General features: G+C 38.6%; 1 protein-coding gene across 1 annotated transcript in view; it reads left to right on the top strand.

Moving 5' to 3' along the window:
• The first annotated feature begins 3,578 nt into the window (after nt 1-3,578).
• The window catches only part of LOC131778107 (uncharacterized), a 19,243-nt gene continuing 381 nt past the window's right edge, over nt 3,579-22,440 (top strand). Inside the window, exons 1-23 of the mRNA XM_059094489.2 lie at nt 3,579-3,685; nt 5,100-5,175; nt 5,501-5,537; nt 6,990-7,315; nt 7,580-7,718; nt 10,496-10,812; nt 11,147-11,294; nt 11,683-11,922; nt 12,517-12,705; nt 13,370-13,564; nt 13,645-13,851; nt 14,663-14,967; nt 15,239-15,386; nt 15,956-16,258; nt 16,707-16,997; nt 17,434-17,869; nt 18,175-18,380; nt 18,841-19,025; nt 19,379-19,837; nt 20,321-20,532; nt 20,793-20,833; nt 21,462-21,558; nt 22,120-22,440. The exon at nt 22,120-22,440 is cut by the window's right edge and continues 381 nt beyond it. Of these exons, the coding sequence (XP_058950472.2) occupies nt 5,134-5,175; nt 5,501-5,537; nt 6,990-7,315; nt 7,580-7,718; nt 10,496-10,812; nt 11,147-11,294; nt 11,683-11,922; nt 12,517-12,705; nt 13,370-13,564; nt 13,645-13,851; nt 14,663-14,967; nt 15,239-15,386; nt 15,956-16,258; nt 16,707-16,997; nt 17,434-17,869; nt 18,175-18,380; nt 18,841-19,025; nt 19,379-19,837; nt 20,321-20,532; nt 20,793-20,833; nt 21,462-21,558; nt 22,120-22,303 (4,707 nt within the window). The 5' untranslated portion in view covers nt 3,579-3,685; nt 5,100-5,133 and the 3' untranslated portion in view covers nt 22,304-22,440. The remainder of the gene's footprint in view (nt 3,686-5,099; nt 5,176-5,500; nt 5,538-6,989; nt 7,316-7,579; nt 7,719-10,495; nt 10,813-11,146; nt 11,295-11,682; nt 11,923-12,516; nt 12,706-13,369; nt 13,565-13,644; nt 13,852-14,662; nt 14,968-15,238; nt 15,387-15,955; nt 16,259-16,706; nt 16,998-17,433; nt 17,870-18,174; nt 18,381-18,840; nt 19,026-19,378; nt 19,838-20,320; nt 20,533-20,792; nt 20,834-21,461; nt 21,559-22,119) is intronic.

Raw genomic sequence — 22,440 nt, 5'->3', positions numbered from 1 at the left:
ATGAGGGTAACAAAAGTAATAGTAATGATAACCCTAAGGGGCTAATTCAACAACCTCACTGTTTCTCTGACGGTCTATCCTAGGCTCCAATAATAATTAAACTAGTCTACTTTTAATATTGATTTTCCTGTTAATTATAAATCATTTTCTCATTTTATTGCAATTCCATTTTTGTGAGACTCTTGTTTACTACAACAAGGCATTCCGCGCTGTATAATAGTCCGCTATTCCGCCATTCCATCCAATGGCGTCACCCTGTTGAACTTAACGTATCGTATTTCGGACCTTGCTCGATTCGCAAATTTAGCGGTTCTTTTGAGAATTTGTCGCTGATTGAAATGTTAAAATGATCGCTTTTCGCATAAGTCAAAATTTTCTTCAAAGTTTCCACGATGTCCAGATCAAACTGACTTCGATATTTCTGCAAGGAAAAAGTCTTTTTTCAATTGCGTGCCGAAGACGCCTTTGTGAAATTATTCTGAGATGTTTATCATCTATTATAGAGTCACCGTTAGAACTGAAAAATATTACATCTGATTCAAACGGTAAAATGCCCTCTTTGCAGAAAAAATTTCCTCTAAATTTTCATGATGCGCCGATCACTCCTTTTAAGACATTCCTGCTAAGTAAAGCTTGTTTTGTTCAAGCGCCCTTCTGAAATTATTGCGAGATGTTTGTGGTCTTCTGTAGTACATCACGAGACAAACAATAAGTAGCACCGAAAAAAAGTGTGATCACATGCTGATATTTCGTGTAAAATTCGAAGCAATTCGAAGAAATTGTCACTAATCGTTGAGCGACCGAAGATGTTCCGAAACAAACAAAAGCCAAGAGCGAGGAATATCGGGTAAAACTCAGCAGACTTCGTTGTGAACGAAGAGGTTGTTCGTATTCTATTGTTACATTCACTCACTCAAAAGGACAACGTCGTAGCTTCGCCTCCATAAGAGGCAGTAGCCATAAAAATGTACTGCATAGCGAGGGCACGGGGCGAAAGTAAGCAAATTTTTCTAAAAGAAAAAAAAATGGGTGTGAGTACCTTTTCCTCATGGTTTGAAAATGGTCATAATCTAAGAATTAAGAAGCTGTTTATTCGTGGCGGTCACAGTTCGCTCAGTAACATCATTCGCAAATTCGGAGGTCATGCACAGGATATCTCTAATAGTTGAAATGAAGATAACAAGACTCTAACAAGTGCAAGATGTTATAATAATAATAATTATTCATCAAGTACTAGACAAAAGATATCGAAGATATTATAAATGACGTAGATTACTGTTTAACATATCAATGTATATTATGTAGAAACAGTTGGCGAATGTCTGTTTCGCTTTCAGAACAAGATATCATGTCGCGGAAGGATGACAAGGTATTTAACTTAGGCATTTTCATAAAAGTAGATAGATGGATATAGACCCCTCTATTATGACAGGCTCCAATAAATTTAAGGTGGTGAATCTAAAGAGGCAGTTTGAATCACAACTCAAGGAAACCTTAGCAGTCAGAGTAAAATCATCCACAATAAAAAAAAATTATGTAGAAGTTAGTTGTCATGCTTTAAAATTCTACCTAATTCCTAACCCTAGAGCTTATTTTGTTTTTTAAGAGTTACAATTCCGTCAACAATTATCGTCGAATAAGTGCTACTGCCAGTCTAAAGAAACTCGCCAAATTTTTGCGAATTGTTAAAATCTTGCAAGTGATCTTCACAGGAGCCAAAGTCCTGCCTCAAAGACTTTTAATTTAGAAAAACAAGCAATTTTAGTTTTTGACTATTCAAAGGCCATATTATGAAAGTCATGTGTGAATAGAATTACCCTATTTAACTAAAAGGTGCGATTTCTAAAAGTCAACGCTATCGCCAAAAGAACTGCTGATACTGCACCAACATAATTAACACGCTACTTTGTGTTACTAACACCAAAAGAAAAATTCCACATAAACGCGAAAGGCGCAAAAATCTGATTAATTCTTTTGTTGTGATCTGTGGAGGATTTCCTGTTTTCTCTTTTAGTTCGTTTTAGCGAGATTGTTTTGTGATTGACAGAGCCGTCCAGAAGTGACATTTTGATCCCAGAAAATTATTTTGATGCGACCGCCGCCAAATTTGGAAATTAGTGTAATTTCTGTCCTTGTTTTTCCTGCAAAAAATAGAATACTTAAATTCGTTTCAAGTGCGATCCGGCCCTAAATTAAGTGCCGCTGGAATTCTGATTAGGCCAGTTACATGTTAAGTGAGTTTGAAACGCCCAAGAATATTATTTTATAATTTCATCGCTTTCCCTAAGTGCGAATGGCGTTTTCGTGTGCAATGCAAAAAACGATTAAGAAACCTCAGGAAAAGGACTTTTTTCAAAGCACAGGTCATAAAAGCGTTCTTAAAAAAGAAAGAAAAAAATTTCCTACGTTTAGACTCGATGGGGGTCCAGTTTTCTTTTTATTTTGCAACTTAATTACCTAACCTGAAATGTCTCGATGAAACAAAACCCAAAAATATGTTTGCTGAATCAGTTTAGATATGAGTCCTGAAACAAATTTCATCGATAACAGCCCATTCTGATCAAAGCTTTAATGCACAAAGAAAAGAAAAGTACTAACTAATTCTAAATTATTCTCCTGTGTATTACAAGCTGTTCATTAATGATGCCATTTTACAGATGTTCACAGCCCCTGTCTAGAAATGAACACACAATTTGTCAGTTTGAATGAAGTCTATATTTGCTCGCGCTGATGACTTAAAGAGTTATCCTCATTAATAGAATATTAAAAAAAAAAAGAAAAAAAAAACCAATCAACAAAGCCAAAAAAGAATCAACAGAAATTTTATACCGGCAAGTCTTCCCCTTCGAGTCCCTTGACGAGAGTTTTCGTTCCTAAAATGTATAACTAGGATTCTATATATATATATATAACTATAACTAGGACTCTGTTCGAAAAGGTTGGAAGTCTCTAATCGGTGGTATTGGATTTTATCAATAATACAGCGATTCCCTTTATCGTAAACTTGCAAGAAAAGCCATAAAAAGGTTTTTTCAGGGATTTGAGGGATAAGAGAAGCCAGGAGTTAAAACTACTCTGATGCTCGGTCACAGGTCTACTGCCATTATCCTCAAGAACAAACTTTTTTAATCTATTGTGCCATATCCGATAGTCGTGACTAGCGTCTCTTCTAATGGTTATAACTGAATTTTACGCCAGAGAATGAGGGGGGGGAAATAAAAAAGGCGAAAGCTATCACCAATTTTTTTGATCTTCGTTTCTTTGCAATCACCTGTTTCGAAGATTTCTGACGAGTTTGGCTGAACTTTTATGCGGGGTCTAACACATCTACAAATTTAGGCGGGAATGCAGAAAAATTACATGACAGCCTAGTCTAGCTACGAACATGCTAAGAGCTTAGCTTTGCGTAAAATTTGCTAAATTGGTTGAAAATAACTGCCTGTCGAGTAAAAGTTTGAATTTTGGGCGTTTATGATAATGCAATGAACGAGTTGTCAGCACGGATCCTTGTGTTTGCGCAAAGATTCCTGGGATCGCCACGGGGCAAACATTGCAAATTCTTAGAAGGAAATATGCAGCGAAATGTTGTTTCGACGGCCAAAAACGCGATTTTGGAGAGAGATCAACGCTTTTTCGCCAAAGTTTAATCATAATTGGATTAAGATAATGTTGATACGAGGAAAGAGTAAGTATTTGTTAGCGTTACCACGAAATATCTTATAAAATGTACCGATTAACTTCTCTCACTGCGTGAGGTCTATTGTGAAATCGTCATCGCGTAATGGTCTCGACATCTTACGAAATTAGCTATAAATCGCAAAGAAATAACTCACCAAAGTCTTTTCAGTTGTATTTTTGTATGTGCAGCCTGTTTTTATACTTAACGTATTAAAGTAAACATATTAAGATGTCTGAAAATATAACTCCTGAAAGGAGACAAGTCATCGTCAGTGGAGATGAAAATTGTTTTTACCGAGCTGTTGCTCTTTGGAAGGATGAAATAAGCGATGAAAAACGAAAGGAAATCCCTAGGTCAAGTGATAACTTGTCGAGAAATATCCAAAGGTTTTTGAGCAGCCAATTTTCTCCTCGAACTCTTTGGAGGATCTTGTCGGGAACAGCAAGATCACGGGAACTCCGGTAGAAAATTTGGCCATATATTCAGATGTGTATCGCTCCTTAAGCGACCCATTTGTACGAAAGAAGAGGCATAAGAAAGGCTTCAGTTTTGATCCGATCATGAACGCTAATTCGTTCTGATTGATAATAAGAAAGAGGCAATGTAGGTGTTTAATCACTTAACGTATCACGATAATATTTAATACTCAAGCACACCATTTCAATCCCCTGCTACCTTGAGGTAGCTGTTATAGTGTTTTATTTTTCGCTTGCATTACCAAACCAAGAAAAAAGCAGATGTAGACGTAAATAAAACTGAAAAGGCTTTATTGAGTAATTTCTTATCGATTTATGGCTAATATTTCTGAAGTTCGAGATCATTACGTGATGTCAATTTCACTATAACCCTTGCGCATGGAGAAAAGTTGATCACTAGATTTCACTACATATTTCACGGTTGTTCAAACAAAACCTTGCGCTACCCTTGTATTTATATTACCCACACCCATTTCTGATAATACCGAGGCAAAAAAGCGGTGATCTCTTACCAAAATCGTTGTTTCTGACGTCGAAACAACCTTTCGCCATGCAGTTCTTTCTGGCGAGTTGCAATATTTGCCTCGTGGCGATCCCGCAAACATTTGCGCAAACACAAGGATTCGATTACTAGCAAATCATTCATTTAATTTAACGAGCAGTGCCATTTCAGGCTGCACTAAGTTATTAATTTTTTCATAAATGCACAGCGCTGATTTTAAACCCAGTAATCTCGAAACAAGCGTAGTAGCTATCGATAACCCTCCTTGATTGAGACCGACTCTTCTTGCATGCTCATTGATCAGGCGTTTTTGTGATAGAAATATTCTTACATAGGGAAAGGGTCTCTGCTACTTCTTGTCGTTCATTCTACAATTTCCCGTTTTGCTTATGTTGCGTTGAAGACTGCCCTTTTACCATTTATCAACATCTCTCATGGTCAGGTTTTCGTCGAGTAAAAAGTCTCTCGATATCATCATGGCTCTGCGTCTTTCTAAACTAGCAGTCTTGTTGATTCTGGTGGGTATCTTCACTTTCCTTATAGATTTGAATAAAGTCATTCAATATTCAGAATACACAGAGTAATTATATCTATTTAGTCAGGTAACCAAAAGGCTTCCAAAATTGAAAGCAAGACAAGCAGCAATTCGAAGTCTTCAACTCATTGCATGTAATGCACCTTGGCTTTAATCTAATCGAAACTTATTGCTCAGACTTATTGGAACCTCGGCTCTGTAATAAAAGTTTTGACCCTGATAGATCTGTTCTTACTTTTTTTCAGTCTCCACTTTTCGGTGTTTTCCAAGTCATGGCTAATGATGTTTAATTTCTTAATTTTTCGCAGAGTTCTATATATCCTGACGTCTCTAGTGAGTTGCCGGGTAAGAAAAAAATTTTGATTTATATTTTCATGAAAATAAAAGAAAAACAAGCAGTTGTGAACTGTCTAATCTAGAGAGTTGCTTGCCGTCCACTTATTTGATAAATTTAAGCAATTTTCTCAGAATTTTCACATAATAATTCGAAAAACGACGTAAGGAAGATGTAATAACAGCTTTCAGCTTTTTATTACCGCTGACTATTAAAGATCGTAAACTTTTAAAGCATCACAATAAGTCTGACACTACATCCTGAAACAAACACATAAGCGGAATATTACTTACTTAAGTGATGTCTCCATAGACTGATGTTCAGCATCACCGACTTACGAACCACACTATTGACTGGGACTCTGCGCAATGCCTAACCTACAGCACCAACTACTTTCAACGACTGACCCTGGAAAGCTGGTTTACTAACCTGGAACAGACTCCCCTCAACAGGTGTCAACCACTACTGGTACCATACAAACGACTTATTCACGACATGAACATTACAAACAAACCGAACAGAACGACCTAACTTCACTAACGGATCGAAACCGACAAATCACGACTGACCTACTCCAATTGAGTCTTACAGCCAATAACATCACGGCAAAATTAACCAATCAGTTTATACAAACCGGACTAATTACATTCGACTGACAGCAACCTTTCACTTGACTCTGATGATGACTTCCGCTTAGGTTGTCGAAACGTCAGTCACCACTACCGACAACAGTCCTTCTCAGGACTACAATCACCCGGACGATCAAACTACACTATTGCATGTTACCCCCGGGTTCAAACCATTTACTGTTTTAAAAAGTAAGTTAAATCGGTGGTAAATAGCAATTCAACCCAAAGAGATTTTGAGTATAAAAAATATTCAGCCTGATTCTAATTATTTACTGCTGCAACCAAGACATTTTCTAGCCGTCAAGTAGTTACCGTATCAAGAGTTTATAAAAGAAGTCAGGTTTGACGACCTCCATCAATACCAAAACTACGAAATGAAAGTGTAGGTTGTAAATATGAAAGACGGCAAATCGACCAATGCATGGTTTAGTCTTTATGCGTCGATCAATTCGAACGTTCAATATGCTCCTCTCTAAGCATTTGAACCTTTGAAGATTGGTTCAATCAAATTCTAGCCATTGGGGCCAAAAATGTGTTTAAATGTTAGTTTTTTTTCGTATAAACCAAGATTAGCGACCGTGACTTTCTTGCAGATCTTTTTTTCTTGGCCATCTACTCGTGAAAGTGAACTTTTTGCCTTTAAACACTTCCATATAAAGACGTAAAACACGTTTATTCCGCTTCCGGTTCAAATTCCATCTTACCTAGGCAAGGTTCAAATTTCCCATTCCGCGGGCCGGGACGACAGTCAAATGCCCGTGGTTTGCCCGTGGGAATGTTGAAGCTTTGAATTGATCGGCCCATCAATTTTTTGTGTCAAATCAATTTTTGCAGATTGCTTTAGCAATCCTGTAGGTATTGCTGCTCCCAATATCATCTTTGATCGTCAGATGACAGCATCATCCATATACAATCCGTCCACCAAGGCGGCTTATGGTCGCCTCAACGATGAGAGAGGCGACGGTTGGTGTTCACTTGTGGCTAAAAGTAACGCTGAATGGCTTCAGGTTGACATCGGAAAAACAATTCAGGCATGTGGTCTCGCCACTCAGGGAGGCGTACCAAGCGAGAGACGGGAATGGGTAAAAAATTTCAAGCTGGATTACTCTTTTGATGGAGAAAATTGGAAGAATTATCGGGATGAAAATGGAGAAGAAATGGTAAGATTTATACTGTAAAAACACCGTGAGCAGTAGCCGCATCAGTAAACTATTTGATACACGAACTGTTTTATCTAATAGAACAACTGAACCAACAGTTTTTCCTTGTTTTGTTGAACGTACAGGCGATTTCTTGGGTTGTATGTATTCTCTGATATCAAAACTTTTCGAGGTTCCGTTTGCTTTTCGAAGGAGGTCTTTTTTCAGAATAATTCTCTTCCTTAAAGTAATGCAAAGTTCTTTCTTTACGTATTTGTCTCAAAGGTATTTCGAAGGATGGTTAACAGTTCCAAAACCAGCCAACACAAGTTGCCATTGCCAGTATATGCAAGGTACTTCCGATTTCGTCCTACACAGCGTCACAAAAGGAACTGCCTCAGAGTTGAGATTTACGAATTTAAAAGTGAGTATTTGATAAAAATGTGCTTGGACTAGTACGCTTCACTTTTTCCTATCAGGAGTGGATTTTCAGCTAAGGCAGGTATTTCCGCTAGTTTGCATGACCAGGCGGAGCCAAATGCAATCTAGTAACTAGATTTAAAACTTTCTGTCTGAAAACTAGGCAATCCCTACTACTTTTGAAGGTTTGTATTTATCTATTATTGTAACACTGGCAGTTCCCGTGGGCAATATGAAACGAACCCATAGTTCCGATTGGCTTCCCAAGAGGGCAAGATGGGCCTTGGTCTCGGTCCATAAAAACGCAAAAAGAAAAAAAAAAAGGCTCGATCAATATCCAATCATCCTGACCTCACCTTTGGCCAATAACGTATATAGATAAACCTGTACGCACTGACTGAGAGCTGCTTGCATTTGCTGGAGAGAAGAAAGTGTAATGATTACGTGTCTTTACTTTGTGGCATTGTCGACGACGTCGGAACATCAGTTTGTGCTACACGCCCATCTGTAGTTGGTCGATAATACTGAGTTTCAATGGCCTTGTTGTCGTTAACTCTGTCAGACGTTTAACTAATAAATACTTCCTGAACAATTCAAAGGGGCATTTCTTCTTGCCAGCTGAGACCTCTTTGAGGTTGCATTAGTAGCTGCGGTTTGACTCTCAATCTATCGCCTATTGTCTTTATTAAACCTTTAGAAAAAATGACAAATTCTGCTCTTGTCGGCTTTGTAAATGCGTTATTAGTAGTCAGAAGACTGTGTTCATGGAAAAAGGGGTTTCCTCGCCCAACTAACCATTGTCCCACAGTGTTTCCTCTTCTTCTTTTGTTAGACTTTGAACTTTGCTTTGCCGCCTCCCTATTCCAAACTCATGAGGCTTCCTTTCTCTCGGTTTTTATGCTTTCCTTGATGAAAATTACTTTTTATCTCTCATAATAGAGTTTGGATAGTTTTTGCTTTGTAAATAAAGATCTGAAGCTGCTTCTACGACTTCTAACGCGTCTGGTTCAAACCGCTTTTCTTTCTCGTCTCGAGGACAGCTCGGCGAAAATAAGGGGGAATGCTATGTTTAACTCTGGTAATTCTTAGCTCTCAAATTCCATAATCTTCTCAAGTTCTTTGTACTTATTTTGGTGCTTTTATTTTCGCTTCCTTGTATAAGTTCCTTGATAGATTCCTTGTCGAGCTCCAACAAAACGGGTAGCCATTATTGCCAAAAAAATTCTTGTAAATCATATCAAAAACCCTTCGTTATTAACAAACTTCTAACCAATCAGGATCAATATATCATGCCCCTCTTGATTAACAAAAGCGCTCTTGGGATTAAGAAAGAATGCCCTCTCTCTCAGCCAATCAACATTTGACAATTTTGCCAGTATGTTACGGGAAACTTCACAACAGACCATGGCCTCCAATGGGATCCTGATGAAGCATCAGCAACATTGGTCATGACCCTGTGCCAAGGCAAAGCTGATGTACAGAGATTCATGGGAATGGCTAAGTATCTTTCAACTTACCTCCCTAACCTCAGCATGATCATCCGCCCTCTTACAGAACTCGCCCGTTCTGATACCCCCTTCAGCTGGGCACAGACGCAAGATGGCTTATTTAAGAAAGCCAAACAATTCAGACTCGACTCTCCTGTTGCCTATCAAACAAACCTTTCAGTAAAACCATGCCAGTTAAGGTGGCTTAGGCTGAGCACATTTTCAGCCCAATAGAGATCGTGGCCACCAGGCGGTGACTCACTGTAGTGTATGACGTAATAAGTCACGTTGTCACCCTTGTCAGTCTCGTATTCGTGTAATATATGTGTTATAGGGGATCGTTTGGCTACACGGCCGAGTTTACATATATGGTCGGTAAATAAATCTCTGTTGCGTTTTGTTCACATCTCACTCATATTAATATTTTGGACATGGAACCACGCCAAACGCTTCACTAACAAATCAAAAACCTCGACACCCCCAAAGAACGATACTTAATGATCGAAAGATTGGCTATCTCGACTAGGATAGAATATTACGATCACTTATAATATAGTAATCAGACATAGAAGCCTACGTCGATCACTAACTACTTGAGACCATGATGGAAATTCATTACACAAAGGAGCAGCCAAGCTGCAGAAATGTTCACGAGACTGCAGAGAGACCACTTAAAGACCGAATACAATAAAGGCACCTCTCAATAAAGGCGCCATCAGCCATCCTTCTTCTTTAAAGCCAGCAAAGCACTGAGGCGTACATGGGCTGTATCCACAATGAGTTCTGTTTCTGCTCTAATATCCCAGGGGGCAAACGAGGCAATTGCCCAGCAGTAAATTCTTGATACTTGATCTTCATAAACCTCTCTCGCTCTCTTTCTGCTCATCGTCATTTCACACTTCCTCAGCTTCCTTGGAAGTGGTTGGTCTTTCAGCCTCCCTCATTGCTGGAACATGACAGGATCTGAGGTAGACAAAACTTTATAAAAAATATAACTAAAATTTTGACTAGTCGAAAAAAATCTGCATGAGCTAGTGTTAAACCGTTGAACTTAAGAATAGTAAGCCACGTTTCTTTATCAAATTCAAGGAATTATCTCTCTAACTTCCGAAAAAATCGATTGGTTATTAGCCACAGTAAATCGTTTGAGAGCATACTATGTATTGTATTCAATTCGAAGCGAGTTCTTCATATTTAGTAAAATTCTCATTGGGCAGCTTTACAGCTTGGTGCGCCAGGGGAATTTGACTGCATTACCTTTTATGTAAACATTTTAAAATACATATTTTCGCAGTCCCAGGATGCCAGGATGTAGAGTTAGGACTTGGCAATGGGTACATCCTCGATAACTATATCAGTTCCTCCTCTGTCCTGAATACCAACACACCTGCTAAGAATGGCCGATTGAACTACACCGGAGGATCATCATGGTGTGCAGCAACAAATGACAGTCAGCCATATCTACAGTTTGACTTTGAGAAGCTTTATATCATCTGTGCTGTGTCCACTCAGGGAAATTCTCAAGGGGATCAGTGGGTAAAGAAGTACACACTTCAGTCATCCAAGGATGGGACAACATGGACAGATTATCAAGAGGCTGGAATATTGAAGGTTCGTTTGTTTAGAATTTTGGGGAAAAATAGTTATAAGAAGTAAAACTATGAATGAAAATCATCCTCGCTGTTTAAATTTACTCCCTTGGGAAAGATATCACTAACTCTCGTAAATAAAAGTCGAATCCGCTCGCAGCCATCTTCGTTTTTGCATTGTATTCAAAATGAGTGATAAAATGATTATTTGGCTCTACATATCTTTTTTAAAGGAAATCCTTCCTGTTTCAAAAGATTCTATACACAGGTTTAGTACAGGTTCACCGTTTTAATTTTTTTCAAGCAGATCACATCAGTTGCTATTTTACTTATGCTGATAGTTCTTACTTCTACAGATCTTCACTGGAAATATTAACCGAAACAACACAATAAAACAAATTTTGTGCAACGGGATTTTTATCAGATTTTTGCGTATAATTGCCCAAAAACACCACGGAAGATGTTGTATGAGGGTAGAGATATTTGGAACACCGCTGACACAAGGTAAGGTTGCCTAGCCTGATCATGTCGATGAAATGGTAAACAATTAATTTTGCAAGGCCTCGGAAAGCTCCATCAAACCCCTGAGCTTAGATAACTAACGTCACATTAAATTTAACAGATGCGGTAAATGGCAGTTCCCAAGTGAATAGAGTTCACAACCTGCAGCATTTCAAAAATAATAGATTGGCCATCTCTTAGGCGTAGCCTGAAAGCATTCTAACACAAATGGTTGATATTTTAAAGCAAGAAATTATACTGTCAAGAGATTAGAAAAAGTTTATAATCTCCTGACATAATCTCTGCAACCTTAACTATCTTCTTGTTTTAGAAAAATCAGAATAAAATCGAGTTTTCTTTGTCGGTTAAGTGACGTTGTATGTATTTTCAGACAATCTGGCCCAATGGAAGCCCACAAGTCAGTCAAATATTTTTAAAGAGCGTTTTGCTAGTTACGCCGTCGATGGACTTTACACGGATTTAGGTCCTTCCTGTACTCACACAAGAATGCAAGGCACCACTGATCCGTGGTGGAGAGTCGACTTTGACCAAGTGCAGCCTGTTTCACAGGTTTTCATACTCGGTAGAAATAAGCATGTGAGAAGATTAAACGGTACTGAGATAACAGTGGGTGAGTACTCATAGTTAAATTGTTACTTGAAGTTGAGTTCACTTGGGGCTTGAGAATGTTTTCAAAATGTTTTGAGTTTTCCCCTATTTCATGACTTTGTCATTGGTAAGCCTGTAATAGTATGCGAATGTTATTTACGAACGCACCATCAAACCTTACGTGTTTTACCACTTCCAACCGTGTCGCACACCTCCTAAGCAAAAGAGGGCTTCAAAATGTCCCGTTCTTGGATTGTTATTGGCAGATTTCGATCTATTTTGCTTGCTTCTGCCGAAATTTCGTCTGCACAGTCGTGCGTTTGTACATCTCTTATGTAAATGCTGTTCTCATGGCACTGAATAAAACAAGTTTGACCTCGAGCTTCAGTCATGTACTACATGAAAATCTTCGTGTTGTAATTTAAATGATCACTAACAATCAGACTACTTGTAAATCTTCTTTAATGTTTTGTTCACAGTTCATGAAAAAAAAAATACCCGTTTGCCTTATAGTCCACGTGGTACAGTATAAGAGTACAGAATCCTATTTGTCTTACCATTAATGAACAATCGCGGTTTTATGTCTCACTGATCTTTTTAACTTTAATACTTTAAGGAAATGAAACCTCGAAAGGAGGAGCAACTAACAACATTTGCGCCCGTGATGTTCTCATGTCTCAAGAACAGGGAAAGTTTTTTCGATGTAATATGACGTTGTATGGCAGGCACTTATTCATCCGGACACCTGGATCATTAAAAATATTGGCCTTATGTGAAGTTGAAGTTTTCTCCTCGCTTAAATCAAGTAAGACTTGTTACATAATGCCTCACAGAAAATTGTTCTTATGTCGGAAAATTACCCTCCATTAAGTCCAAATTTTGAGTGGGATTGCTATAACTAGCATCCGTCGTAGGAGCAAGTAGCGTCGGCTTATGTCAGGAATTCTGACCATCAGATTTTCCGTGAATCTATGACTGAATAGTCAAAAAAGTAACAATACTCAAATCCTTCTCGTGTTTTCATGTTCTTCTTATTCTTCTTGAATTGATTTATGGTGGTTTTAGTAATAGCTCTTGTGAATTTATGTTATCTTTACTTCCTAGTAATCATAAAGCTTGTTAATTTTGCAACTGCGTTCATTCCTGGACATCACTTAATTCAGTAGGCTGCCGGACACATTTTTATGGGTCCATATTACCTTCCCTGCCTGTTTTATTGTGGCTTGCAAGATCTAATAAAAAAGGATAAAAAAGATAGGAAGGAGGAGAGAGGCAAAGCAAAGAAAAAATATCTACTCAGTTTTACTCAAGTTGTACCTCAGAAGGAGGCTCAATTATACAACTGTGAGATTCCCCATTTCAGCAACTACTAAGATTTCAGTAGGAGCGCTACATTATACCTGAATCTCAGTTTACAAGTAATACAAAACATTTATGCTTCTTTAGTAAGTTGCTTTTCTTTCTTCTAGATCTTGCCTTAAATCAGTCTCCTAAGCAGTCTTCCACATGGACTAACATTTTGTTAGATGGAGATACTCGTTCCTGTGCTAAAGGCAGATTTCAGAAGGACCACTGGATGAGAGTAGACCTGGGAGTATCGCGTGTAGTAGCTAAGGTTGTTATTAGCTACAAGAATTGGATTTATGGCCTTGAAGTCTGGATTGGTGAGTTCAGGAAAATGCGAAGAAAAGCGGAGATCAAATATGCAGTTAAAAGTGACTTGTCCTATGTCCATTTCCAACAGGTTATGACAGTGGCAATAGAGGCAATTCAAACTTGCATTGTGGAGGACAGGATACTTCCGAAACAGCTTTTTACTCGATTATACAACGGACCATTTTTTGTCTTCCTAGGCTTGTGGGAAAATTTGTTTTTATTGAAGTTTCCGGTGCTGACAAAACTCTCAACCTATGCGAGGTACAGGTTTACTCCCAAAGTTCGACAAGCATGGGTAAGGAGGTGTCTTGTCAAAATTTCATGATGATATAGCCAGGAGGTTTCACTTCTTGCTTTTCCTGAAAAAATGTAGGAATTCCTTTACTAACTGAATTAACAATTTCACAAATAAGTCCTGATAATGGCATCCACCCCCCTCACAGCCTCGCTCCCTGCCCTTAAATCTATGCTTTCAGCGAGTAGCAAGTTCAATATGGCGTACGTAAATTGATCATTTATCAGGGTAACATGCAAATAGGAGTGATTTTCATTAAAAAAAAAAAGCCATTAGATCTTCGCTCAATTTAAGTAAACATTCTACCAATCCAGCACTTTCATGCTCTTGAAGGCACTAAAAAATTTGAAATGTTAGCTAAAATGAAAAAAAAGAGGAAGAGGTAAGTGTACAATCTCACTTAAAAACCAACATCAACTTCAATTACAAGTGGAAATGATATGCTTGTCAATAAACTGTCAAATGTGATAAACAATGTTCATGAGTAACATCGACATCACAAAAAACGTTAAGTGGTAGCATCTTCCATGATCACGAAGAGGGTCAAGGCAAGGTAAATGTATGAATATGTTCTCATTTTAGTTACATCGAAATCTCTCCGGGGAAAGTAAACTATTTTAAGTCGTACTACATTCTTCTCATTCTTTTCTCTATCCCTGGTACATATGTGAAACCTTTCCACAACGGCCACCTCAGGAAGATAGGTAATTGTTCTTTGGAGAAAAAAAGGGTTTTACAAAAGATGAGGCCGTCGATAGGGACTCGACTTAACGATGTTTGTCTATTCTTTGTTACTTATTTTTTTCTGAAGCTTGTCAGACACAAGCAGTTGAGGTGGCCAACACAAATATCTTCCCAGAAAAAAGTTTCTCAGCCTCATCATCCCGTGAAGGTGATGAACCTAACAACGCACGCCTCCGGAGTGGCATGGGTGCTTGGTCCCCTAGGGATAATAGTAATGCTGATGACTACCTGGAAATTAATCTTGGAAACGTGTTCTTCATTTGCGCTGTGGCTACTCAAGGAAGTCCACATCACGAAGAATGGACCAAAAGTTACAAGCTCTACTTGTTCCTTGAGGACTGGATGATCTATGAAGAAAATGACACGGAAAAGGTCTGACTATAGAAAGTAGAAACTATAGAAGTACTCTCTAGTCTCTCTGTGACATGGTTGTATGAGATAACGGTTCAATTAGCCGTTTGTATGTCGATCACTTTACTCAAAGGTAAAATTTATCCGTTAGTGAAAACTGTATCATTCATCTTGCACTTAACTGATAGTTGAACGCAACTGTGTTTTAGCCATATACTTTGAGGGGTATTCTCTTGAATTTACATAAATACTTTGATAAAATCCACTTATATGCCAACCATTTTTATTACAGATTTTCATTGGCAACTCACACAGGAATGAAATAGTGCAACATGTTCTGGTAGAGGTGGCAAGAGCTTGGATCATTCGGTTCCAGCCAGTTGACTATCATATTCACAAAGCTCTTAGAGTAGAAGTGTATGGAATAAGAATACCTGCAGGTATGTCAGTTTTGCATCATGTGACCATCGTTAGCCGTAACATTTTAATTAAAAGCATTATGATGAAGATTTTTAGGACTGCACTGATCGTGTTATTTTAAACAGTATCCTACTTTTCAAGCTATGAAAACACCTGCGCAATGAACACGTACGACTAATCGTTGTCTGCTAGATATCTGAGCGGTTCGAAATATGGTCGGAAGGTCAAATCTTCAGATTTCTTTCCCGATGGCGTTTCATTGCAGGACGATCGAAGTTGACAAATGTAACATGTATTCGGTGGAACGATCTTAAACAGCCAAAAATCACTGACCAATCAGTGTACACAAACCGGACTAAGTACATTCGAATGACAACAACCTTTCACTTGACTCTGATGATGGCTTCCACTCAGGTTGTCGAAACGTCAGTCACCACTACCGACAACAGTCCTTCTCAGGACTACAATCACCCGGACGATCAAACTACACTATTACAAATATTTGTTTTATGCTGGCTTTTACTCAACTTAGTTACATTAACCTGTTCACTTCTGATGTGTGCTTTCTGTCGCGTTTATCATCTCACAGGTTCACCTACACCTCCTATCATTGAAAACCAAGAGCAGGAAATATCGTATCCTAATTTGTCCATATCATGGAGTTCTGGTGATACTAGCGGCTGTCCAGTTACTATGCACACAGTGTACTACAAGTCCATCAAACTGCGAGAGGAGGGAAATACTTGGAATCGTATCAATGCCTCTTCGAGTACGAGAGAGCTAAGTGCCCTACCACTTGATTGTGACACAGAATATGAATTAAGAGTGTCTGCATGGAATGAACTGGGTGAAAGTAACCGCTCAGAGTCCTGGAAAGTGAAATCCATTACAGGTATTCACATCAATTTTTTTTTTCTCATTCTATTTTTGCCGTGATGATCTCAAAACGATTGTTATCAGTTACAAAAATCATTGAGCTCAACCAGAACATATCCAATGTAAAAAAGGCTAGCTTGTGAGGCCTGGAAGAAGACAGAGCCGTGGAAAACTCACCACCATTCAATTTTCAATTGAAAAGTAGACGAATGGCTGTACAATCCGTCGGTCAGATGAACGGCAATACACAAGAGGGTGGTAAAGACGATTCTGTTTTGCGCCTTTCTATTTTCACCCTTAACCTTTCCAAATTTGGTCGTTGTCTTTCCCGTCCAACCCTTTGTTACACTCACAATTCGAGATTGACAAACTCCTTTTTTTGCTTTTTTTTTGGTTCTGTTTGTTAGTCTGTATATTTTTTAGTTTACTTGTTTGTTTGCTTTTTTTCTTTCTTCTTTTCTTAGGGTACCCAATTATTGTCAACAGGACCAACCAAGTGGTAGGGAGTCTGGTGGCAATCCGTTGGAAGCCATGCACTGCTTCTTCATTCACCATATACCACAGAGAAATACTTCCAGAGGGTAAAAGCCTCTGGAACGCAGTGAACGTGTCGGGAAATGAAACAAGTTATGATCTTCATCTCAGATGCCGAAGGGACTATGAAATAGCTATAACAGCTTGGAATTCTACAACAGAGACGCCGCTGATTGCATCACTAAACCACAGAAGACTGTGGAGCGTTAGGACCTTAGGAGGTAACTGCACTCATGCTCCATATAAAACTCCTAAAAAAGACGTAAATTTGCTTAAGAAATATCTTTCGATGCTGGTGAGATAGTTTCATTGTCCAGTAGCTATGTGTGTTTTCATTCCTAGTGTCTTCAATGAGTAAGACAAGTACCGCAGATATACACTTTTTGGTTGTTTACAGTACATAGTATAAGCTTCTTACTGAGCCAGAAACGTATGGTTTGGTCAAGGGAAGTAGCTGAAATCTCGTTGTCGTATTAATATTATTTCGTTGGCCGTCTGAGACAATTTGGAATATATCTATTAATTACGTATTTTGTTTTAGTAGTTTAGACTACGAGGAAATGTTTGACCACTTTACCTAAGCGAGAGTGAGGTCATGTTTTTACAAATGCTTCTAGCAGGCTTTTGCTAAAGTGTTATCGTTCCATATGGCCCCAGGTAAACCGTCATCCCCGATTATAGACGGCAGAGGTGTTCAGTTGTCCGGTTGTGATGTGAGCCTCAGATGGAATTCCCCACCAGATAACGGCTGTCCGCTGACCTTGTACACAGTATACTACAGAGAGGTGCAATCTACAAGCGAAGATGGCTACTGGCATCAAATCAATGTTACCGTAAATGTTACCTCAGTGGATCTCCCCTCGCTCAAGTGTAACACGGAATACGCTTTTAAGGTATCTGCTTGGAATGACTTGGGCGAAAGTGAGGCCGCAGAGAGGTTGGAAAAAACCGTACAGATGACTAATTTTATTGGACGCATCCTGACCATTGCTGTACCTGTAGGATGCGGGTTCCTCATTCTCATTACTGCGGGAATCCTTTGCTTCAGACAGAGACGAAAAAAGAGAAAATTGCAAGGTCTGAGGAATCGCAGGTTGGGAGTAGGTTTATTTCTAGAAATTTTTAAGCTAACGCAGTCCTGGCGTGAAAGCTAGGATTGAGCGAATACAAGCACTCTTAAAGAGTAACTAGTGTTATACACTAATCCTTTTCCCCATATAGTTGCATTCAAAGCATTCGTCAAGGCTAGAATCGAAGTCTTGTGCACATGGTAACATTCATTTGACATGCCGTTCCCATGCGTAAAAGTCTTGAGCTGCTTCCTTAATGCTTGATGTAAACGAGTATGTTTGATATTTTAACAAACAAAAAGAAAAAATCCCTACAATATTTCTGTAGATCGAAGTCAGACATTGTTCGCCTGCTGTTAAAAGAGATTTCCCCGGAACGTGTCACAATTATGGAAGAGCTAGGCAGGGGAGCATTTGGAAAAGTACACAAAGGAATCCTGAAAGAAATGCCGAAGGTTGAGGTGTTTTTTAAGCCAAAAGAGGAAAGAGTGGATTTTAATGAAGGAAGAGTTGTCGCTGTAAAACTCTTGCATAGTAAGTACAAATTGATATATTCGGTTTTTGTGACATTACGGATGCAACATGAACACTTATTGTCCTGTTCAAAATTAACTTTATTAAATCGAAGTGTATGGTTATCCTTACCGACCGCTTTTTTTTCTTTTTTTTGTATGAAACATACAACTGTGGAGCCCTTGATCGACACACACACACTCGAACGATTTGCCTAAGAAACAAAGGCTCAGAGTAAAAATGTGATGTTCGTTTTACGAAAATAGAATTTGGCTCATAAGTTAAAGACTATTAAGATTAGTTTAAATTTTGGAAGGATCAGTGAATTACTCGTTTGATTTGTGACAATGACCGTCCAAATGACGATGTCACTCTTATCTGTGTTAGATACTTAACGATAATTAGGTAACGATAAACTGCAGAGATGTAGTGAGCCGAACTCTTTTTTTTTTTACTTGCTGTTTTACCACTTCCCTTTCAGAAAGAGGTGATGTAGATGAGAAAGAACAGTTTCTCAGAGAAATTTCGTTTGTGCAGCGTATAGGAAGTCACAGGAATTTGGTGAGCATGATTGGGTACTGGCACAGGTCAGAACCCATAATGCTGATCATGGAATATGTTCCACATGGAGATCTTCTTCAGTGGCTGAGAAACAAAAGGCAGCAGGTAAAACTGTTTTGCAGATTTAAAACTTTGGTAAAAAATATTGATCAAATGGAGGGTTAATTAGCTACCAAACAAATTGGAGTGGGTAACAAAAGTCATAAGTCTTTTAACTTTGGGACAAAAAATGGCGATCCATAAACATGGAGTCCTTAGGAGGAACCCATTTCAAAGAATACATTTTTTTTTTCTCTCATGAAAAAGCTTTAGCAAATACTAAATTGAAATTTCTCACTCGTAATCGCTGATGATGCCGGTCAGAAATAAATCGTTCAGGTTTGGGTTATTTTTCTAGATATGCTCTCAAACTAAAAGATCCATGGAGTTGTTTACATGAGACATTCTAATAATTTTAGGGCAAATGTAGAAACGGCATCGATGGTGTTATTTTTAAATCCATGGACGATTATAAAGACAGCAGTGAGAGTTCAAAAGAAGCTGTCTCAGCTGATCAGTCAGAGGAAGTCGTAGACTTTCACGATGATGTCAGTAATGGAACGGAACTCACGAGTGTGGCGGAATTTACCGAAGCTACCAGCAATCCAGATTTCATTTCAGTTATTATTAAAGAACAACCACCCACAGAAGAGGAAAGTACTGACACAGAGACAATACAAATGAAAATTTCCCAAGCTCATTTTACATCTGGCCACGAAGAAGGGAATCTCGCTACTCCATTTAAAAGTGCACGCCCCCTACCACAGCCACCAGAGAACACAGAGGAACAACAGGATACGAATGGTGATGGTGAGCAGGCAGTTGACTTCACCGTAAAAGATGCACTTTGTTTTGCATGGCAGATAGCAAATGGAATGGTAAGTGCTTAAATTTAAAAGTATCTGTGATTATTGAACTAAATATTACACGCAAACATTTTCTCCAGTCTAGGAAATAAACTTTCTTCTTAACATCCTAGCGCCGAGCTTATGTTACATGAAAAAAAAGTAACAAAAAAAGTCATTCCATGAAAATAAGGTGGACAGAAAGTCAGTTAAACGTGCTCATTGTAACACATAGACAATAAAATTTCAAACCTTGGAAAAATGCTTAAGCAGATCTTTAACTACATGCTGCATAAAAGCGTCAAATGATTAATGATACACGCCAACAGTCTACTTTTATCATCATCTACTTTACTGATAGATCTGTTATCTGACAGCTAGAGATGAATTGCCATCGGTTTACTAGTGCTCTCCTTTTCACCAACGAGCGAATAGCAAGGAAAGAAAGACATGGACGCGCAGGCTTAGTAATGGCCTTGCATAATTTGGAATTGCTTTGTGTTTCTATATAAACAGGAGTACTTGGCCAGCAACGGATTTGTTCATCGTGATCTGGCCGCTCGTAACATCCTTCTTGGTGAGGACAGAGCTGTGAAAATTGCTGACTTTGGCCTGTTGCGTCACACATACGGGGACATATATGAAGTAAAGAACACGAAGAAACTGCCGATCAAATGGATGGCACCTGAGTCATTCGGCGACGGCATATTTGCTTCCAAAAGTGACGTGTGAGTACTAAACGTTCTTAAACTACTCAAAACAAGATTTAATTTATCATCTTTTTTTCCGCTCAATTATGTTTTCAATGCTTGTCAGTGAAACGAGAATATTAACTGACACCCTTTGATACCACGGTACTTTAAGACCAGACTACCTCTCTCATTAAACTAAACTGTTGTCTGATGGTAGCTGTTTTCAATTGATTTCCGAGGCACCATTATTTCGAAATTACTTCAAATAATCATTTTCGCCTTCTTTCCTTCGGTAGATGGTCTTTCGGTATACTTATTTGGGAATTGTGCACATTGGGTGAGTAATAACGTCTGATTCATAACTACAGAAGTATAGATCGTTTCTTCTCGAAATGGCATTTTGTAGTAAGCATTCTGAATTTGAAGGCAAGTTCTGTCCAATGGATTATGCTTGTCTTGACTGGCTCAGAACATTGTCCCAGTCCGTCCCAAAAAGGGCACCTGATTTATTCCCAGATTTCATCTCCAAAGAATACCTTTAACTGTACCAAATCAGGGACGGAGGACTGATCGGACATGCTCTCGGACTCCGATAGACGCCCTCAACTACAATGCTCGTATTTCGTTTGTATATAAATTCGTTTCAGCAGCCAAACATCTTTTTTCCATCTGTTGAGTATCTTACGTAAAAGACAGGGCGATTTTAGGGGTTTAATCACTAGTGACTTAACACGTTAGACTTAAGGTCATGAAGTTGCGAGGCTTTTTTAATGAATGAAAAAGGGAGCTCAAAGGAAGGAACACTTTAGATCAACTGATTTTTGAAGTGCAAATTACTTGTTATTTTGTAGCCCTCAGAAACTTAATGCTACTAGTTTCAGGGGTTCTTGTTTTAGCTTAGTTTTTGAAAATTATCCTAGTTAAAGACTATTTTTTGCCGTCTTCAAAATGAATCTGTATCCAAGGTGGCATCCCCTACCCTGGAATACGCAACAGAGAGTTGTACAACCTTCTTAAGTCAGGATATCGAATGGACAAACCAGGGATATGTTCTGATGAGCTGTACGTTCAACAATATTTTTCACCTATTTCATATATGTCCCCGTATGTGATGTGTGATACTCCCCCCTCACCAAGAAACTCTTAGTTAAGTTCGCCTATCTCAACTGCGTGACTTAATCCTTCTAGAAGTCATCTGTAAGGTTTTGTTTTAACTTGCGGTCCAGCACTAATAAATTTAATGTTCAAGAAAATGCAACTCAGCCATTATGCTTTTTTCTAAGAAAACAGACAATTGTGGGAAGGAATTAAAAGGCCATAATAACGTGCTCAGAACCTCGGCGCCGCTGAGTAAAAGTAATCTTAAGGGGAGAATTTATCATTTCTTGAGAAGAGTATGTCGTTCACACGTACCGTTTCTCAGTGAACTGATTTGTCTTGTCGAGACAAGTGTTTGGTACAACTATTAAAACGCTTTTACTATGCACATGGTTTTAAAGCCCACATGACTTCCTACTTGTACTTTAGTCGGGATTGTTTGGGAAAACAGTAACTGAATTCGATAATTATCACTTAATAGCTGTAATTCCTCTGTTTATATCCGAATACATTATATAACCACAGATACGAGTTGATGTTAGACTGTTGGAAGGCAGACCCCGAGGAGAGACCATCATTTGAACAGCTGCTAACAAGAATGGAAGAAATGATGACGAGGGACGCTCCTTACTTCGATTTTAATAAAGACTATAAAAATGATTCTTCCGACTCGGAGACAAAACCCGACAATGATCAACTAAATAAATGATTGTGGTTTAGCTGGATATCATAGGTTTTCACGAGAAACATGAAGTTACTGTAATTTAGAATAATCATTAATTTGTAGTGATGTTAACAAGGAACTTGCTGTCACTAGATGTATATGGATATCATATGCAGATTGAT

This window comes from Pocillopora verrucosa, chromosome 4 (assembly GCF_036669915.1).
Source record: "Pocillopora verrucosa isolate sample1 chromosome 4, ASM3666991v2, whole genome shotgun sequence".
NCBI lineage: Eukaryota > Metazoa > Cnidaria > Anthozoa > Scleractinia > Pocilloporidae > Pocillopora > Pocillopora verrucosa.
This window is presented reverse-complemented; position numbering and strand designations above follow the sequence as displayed.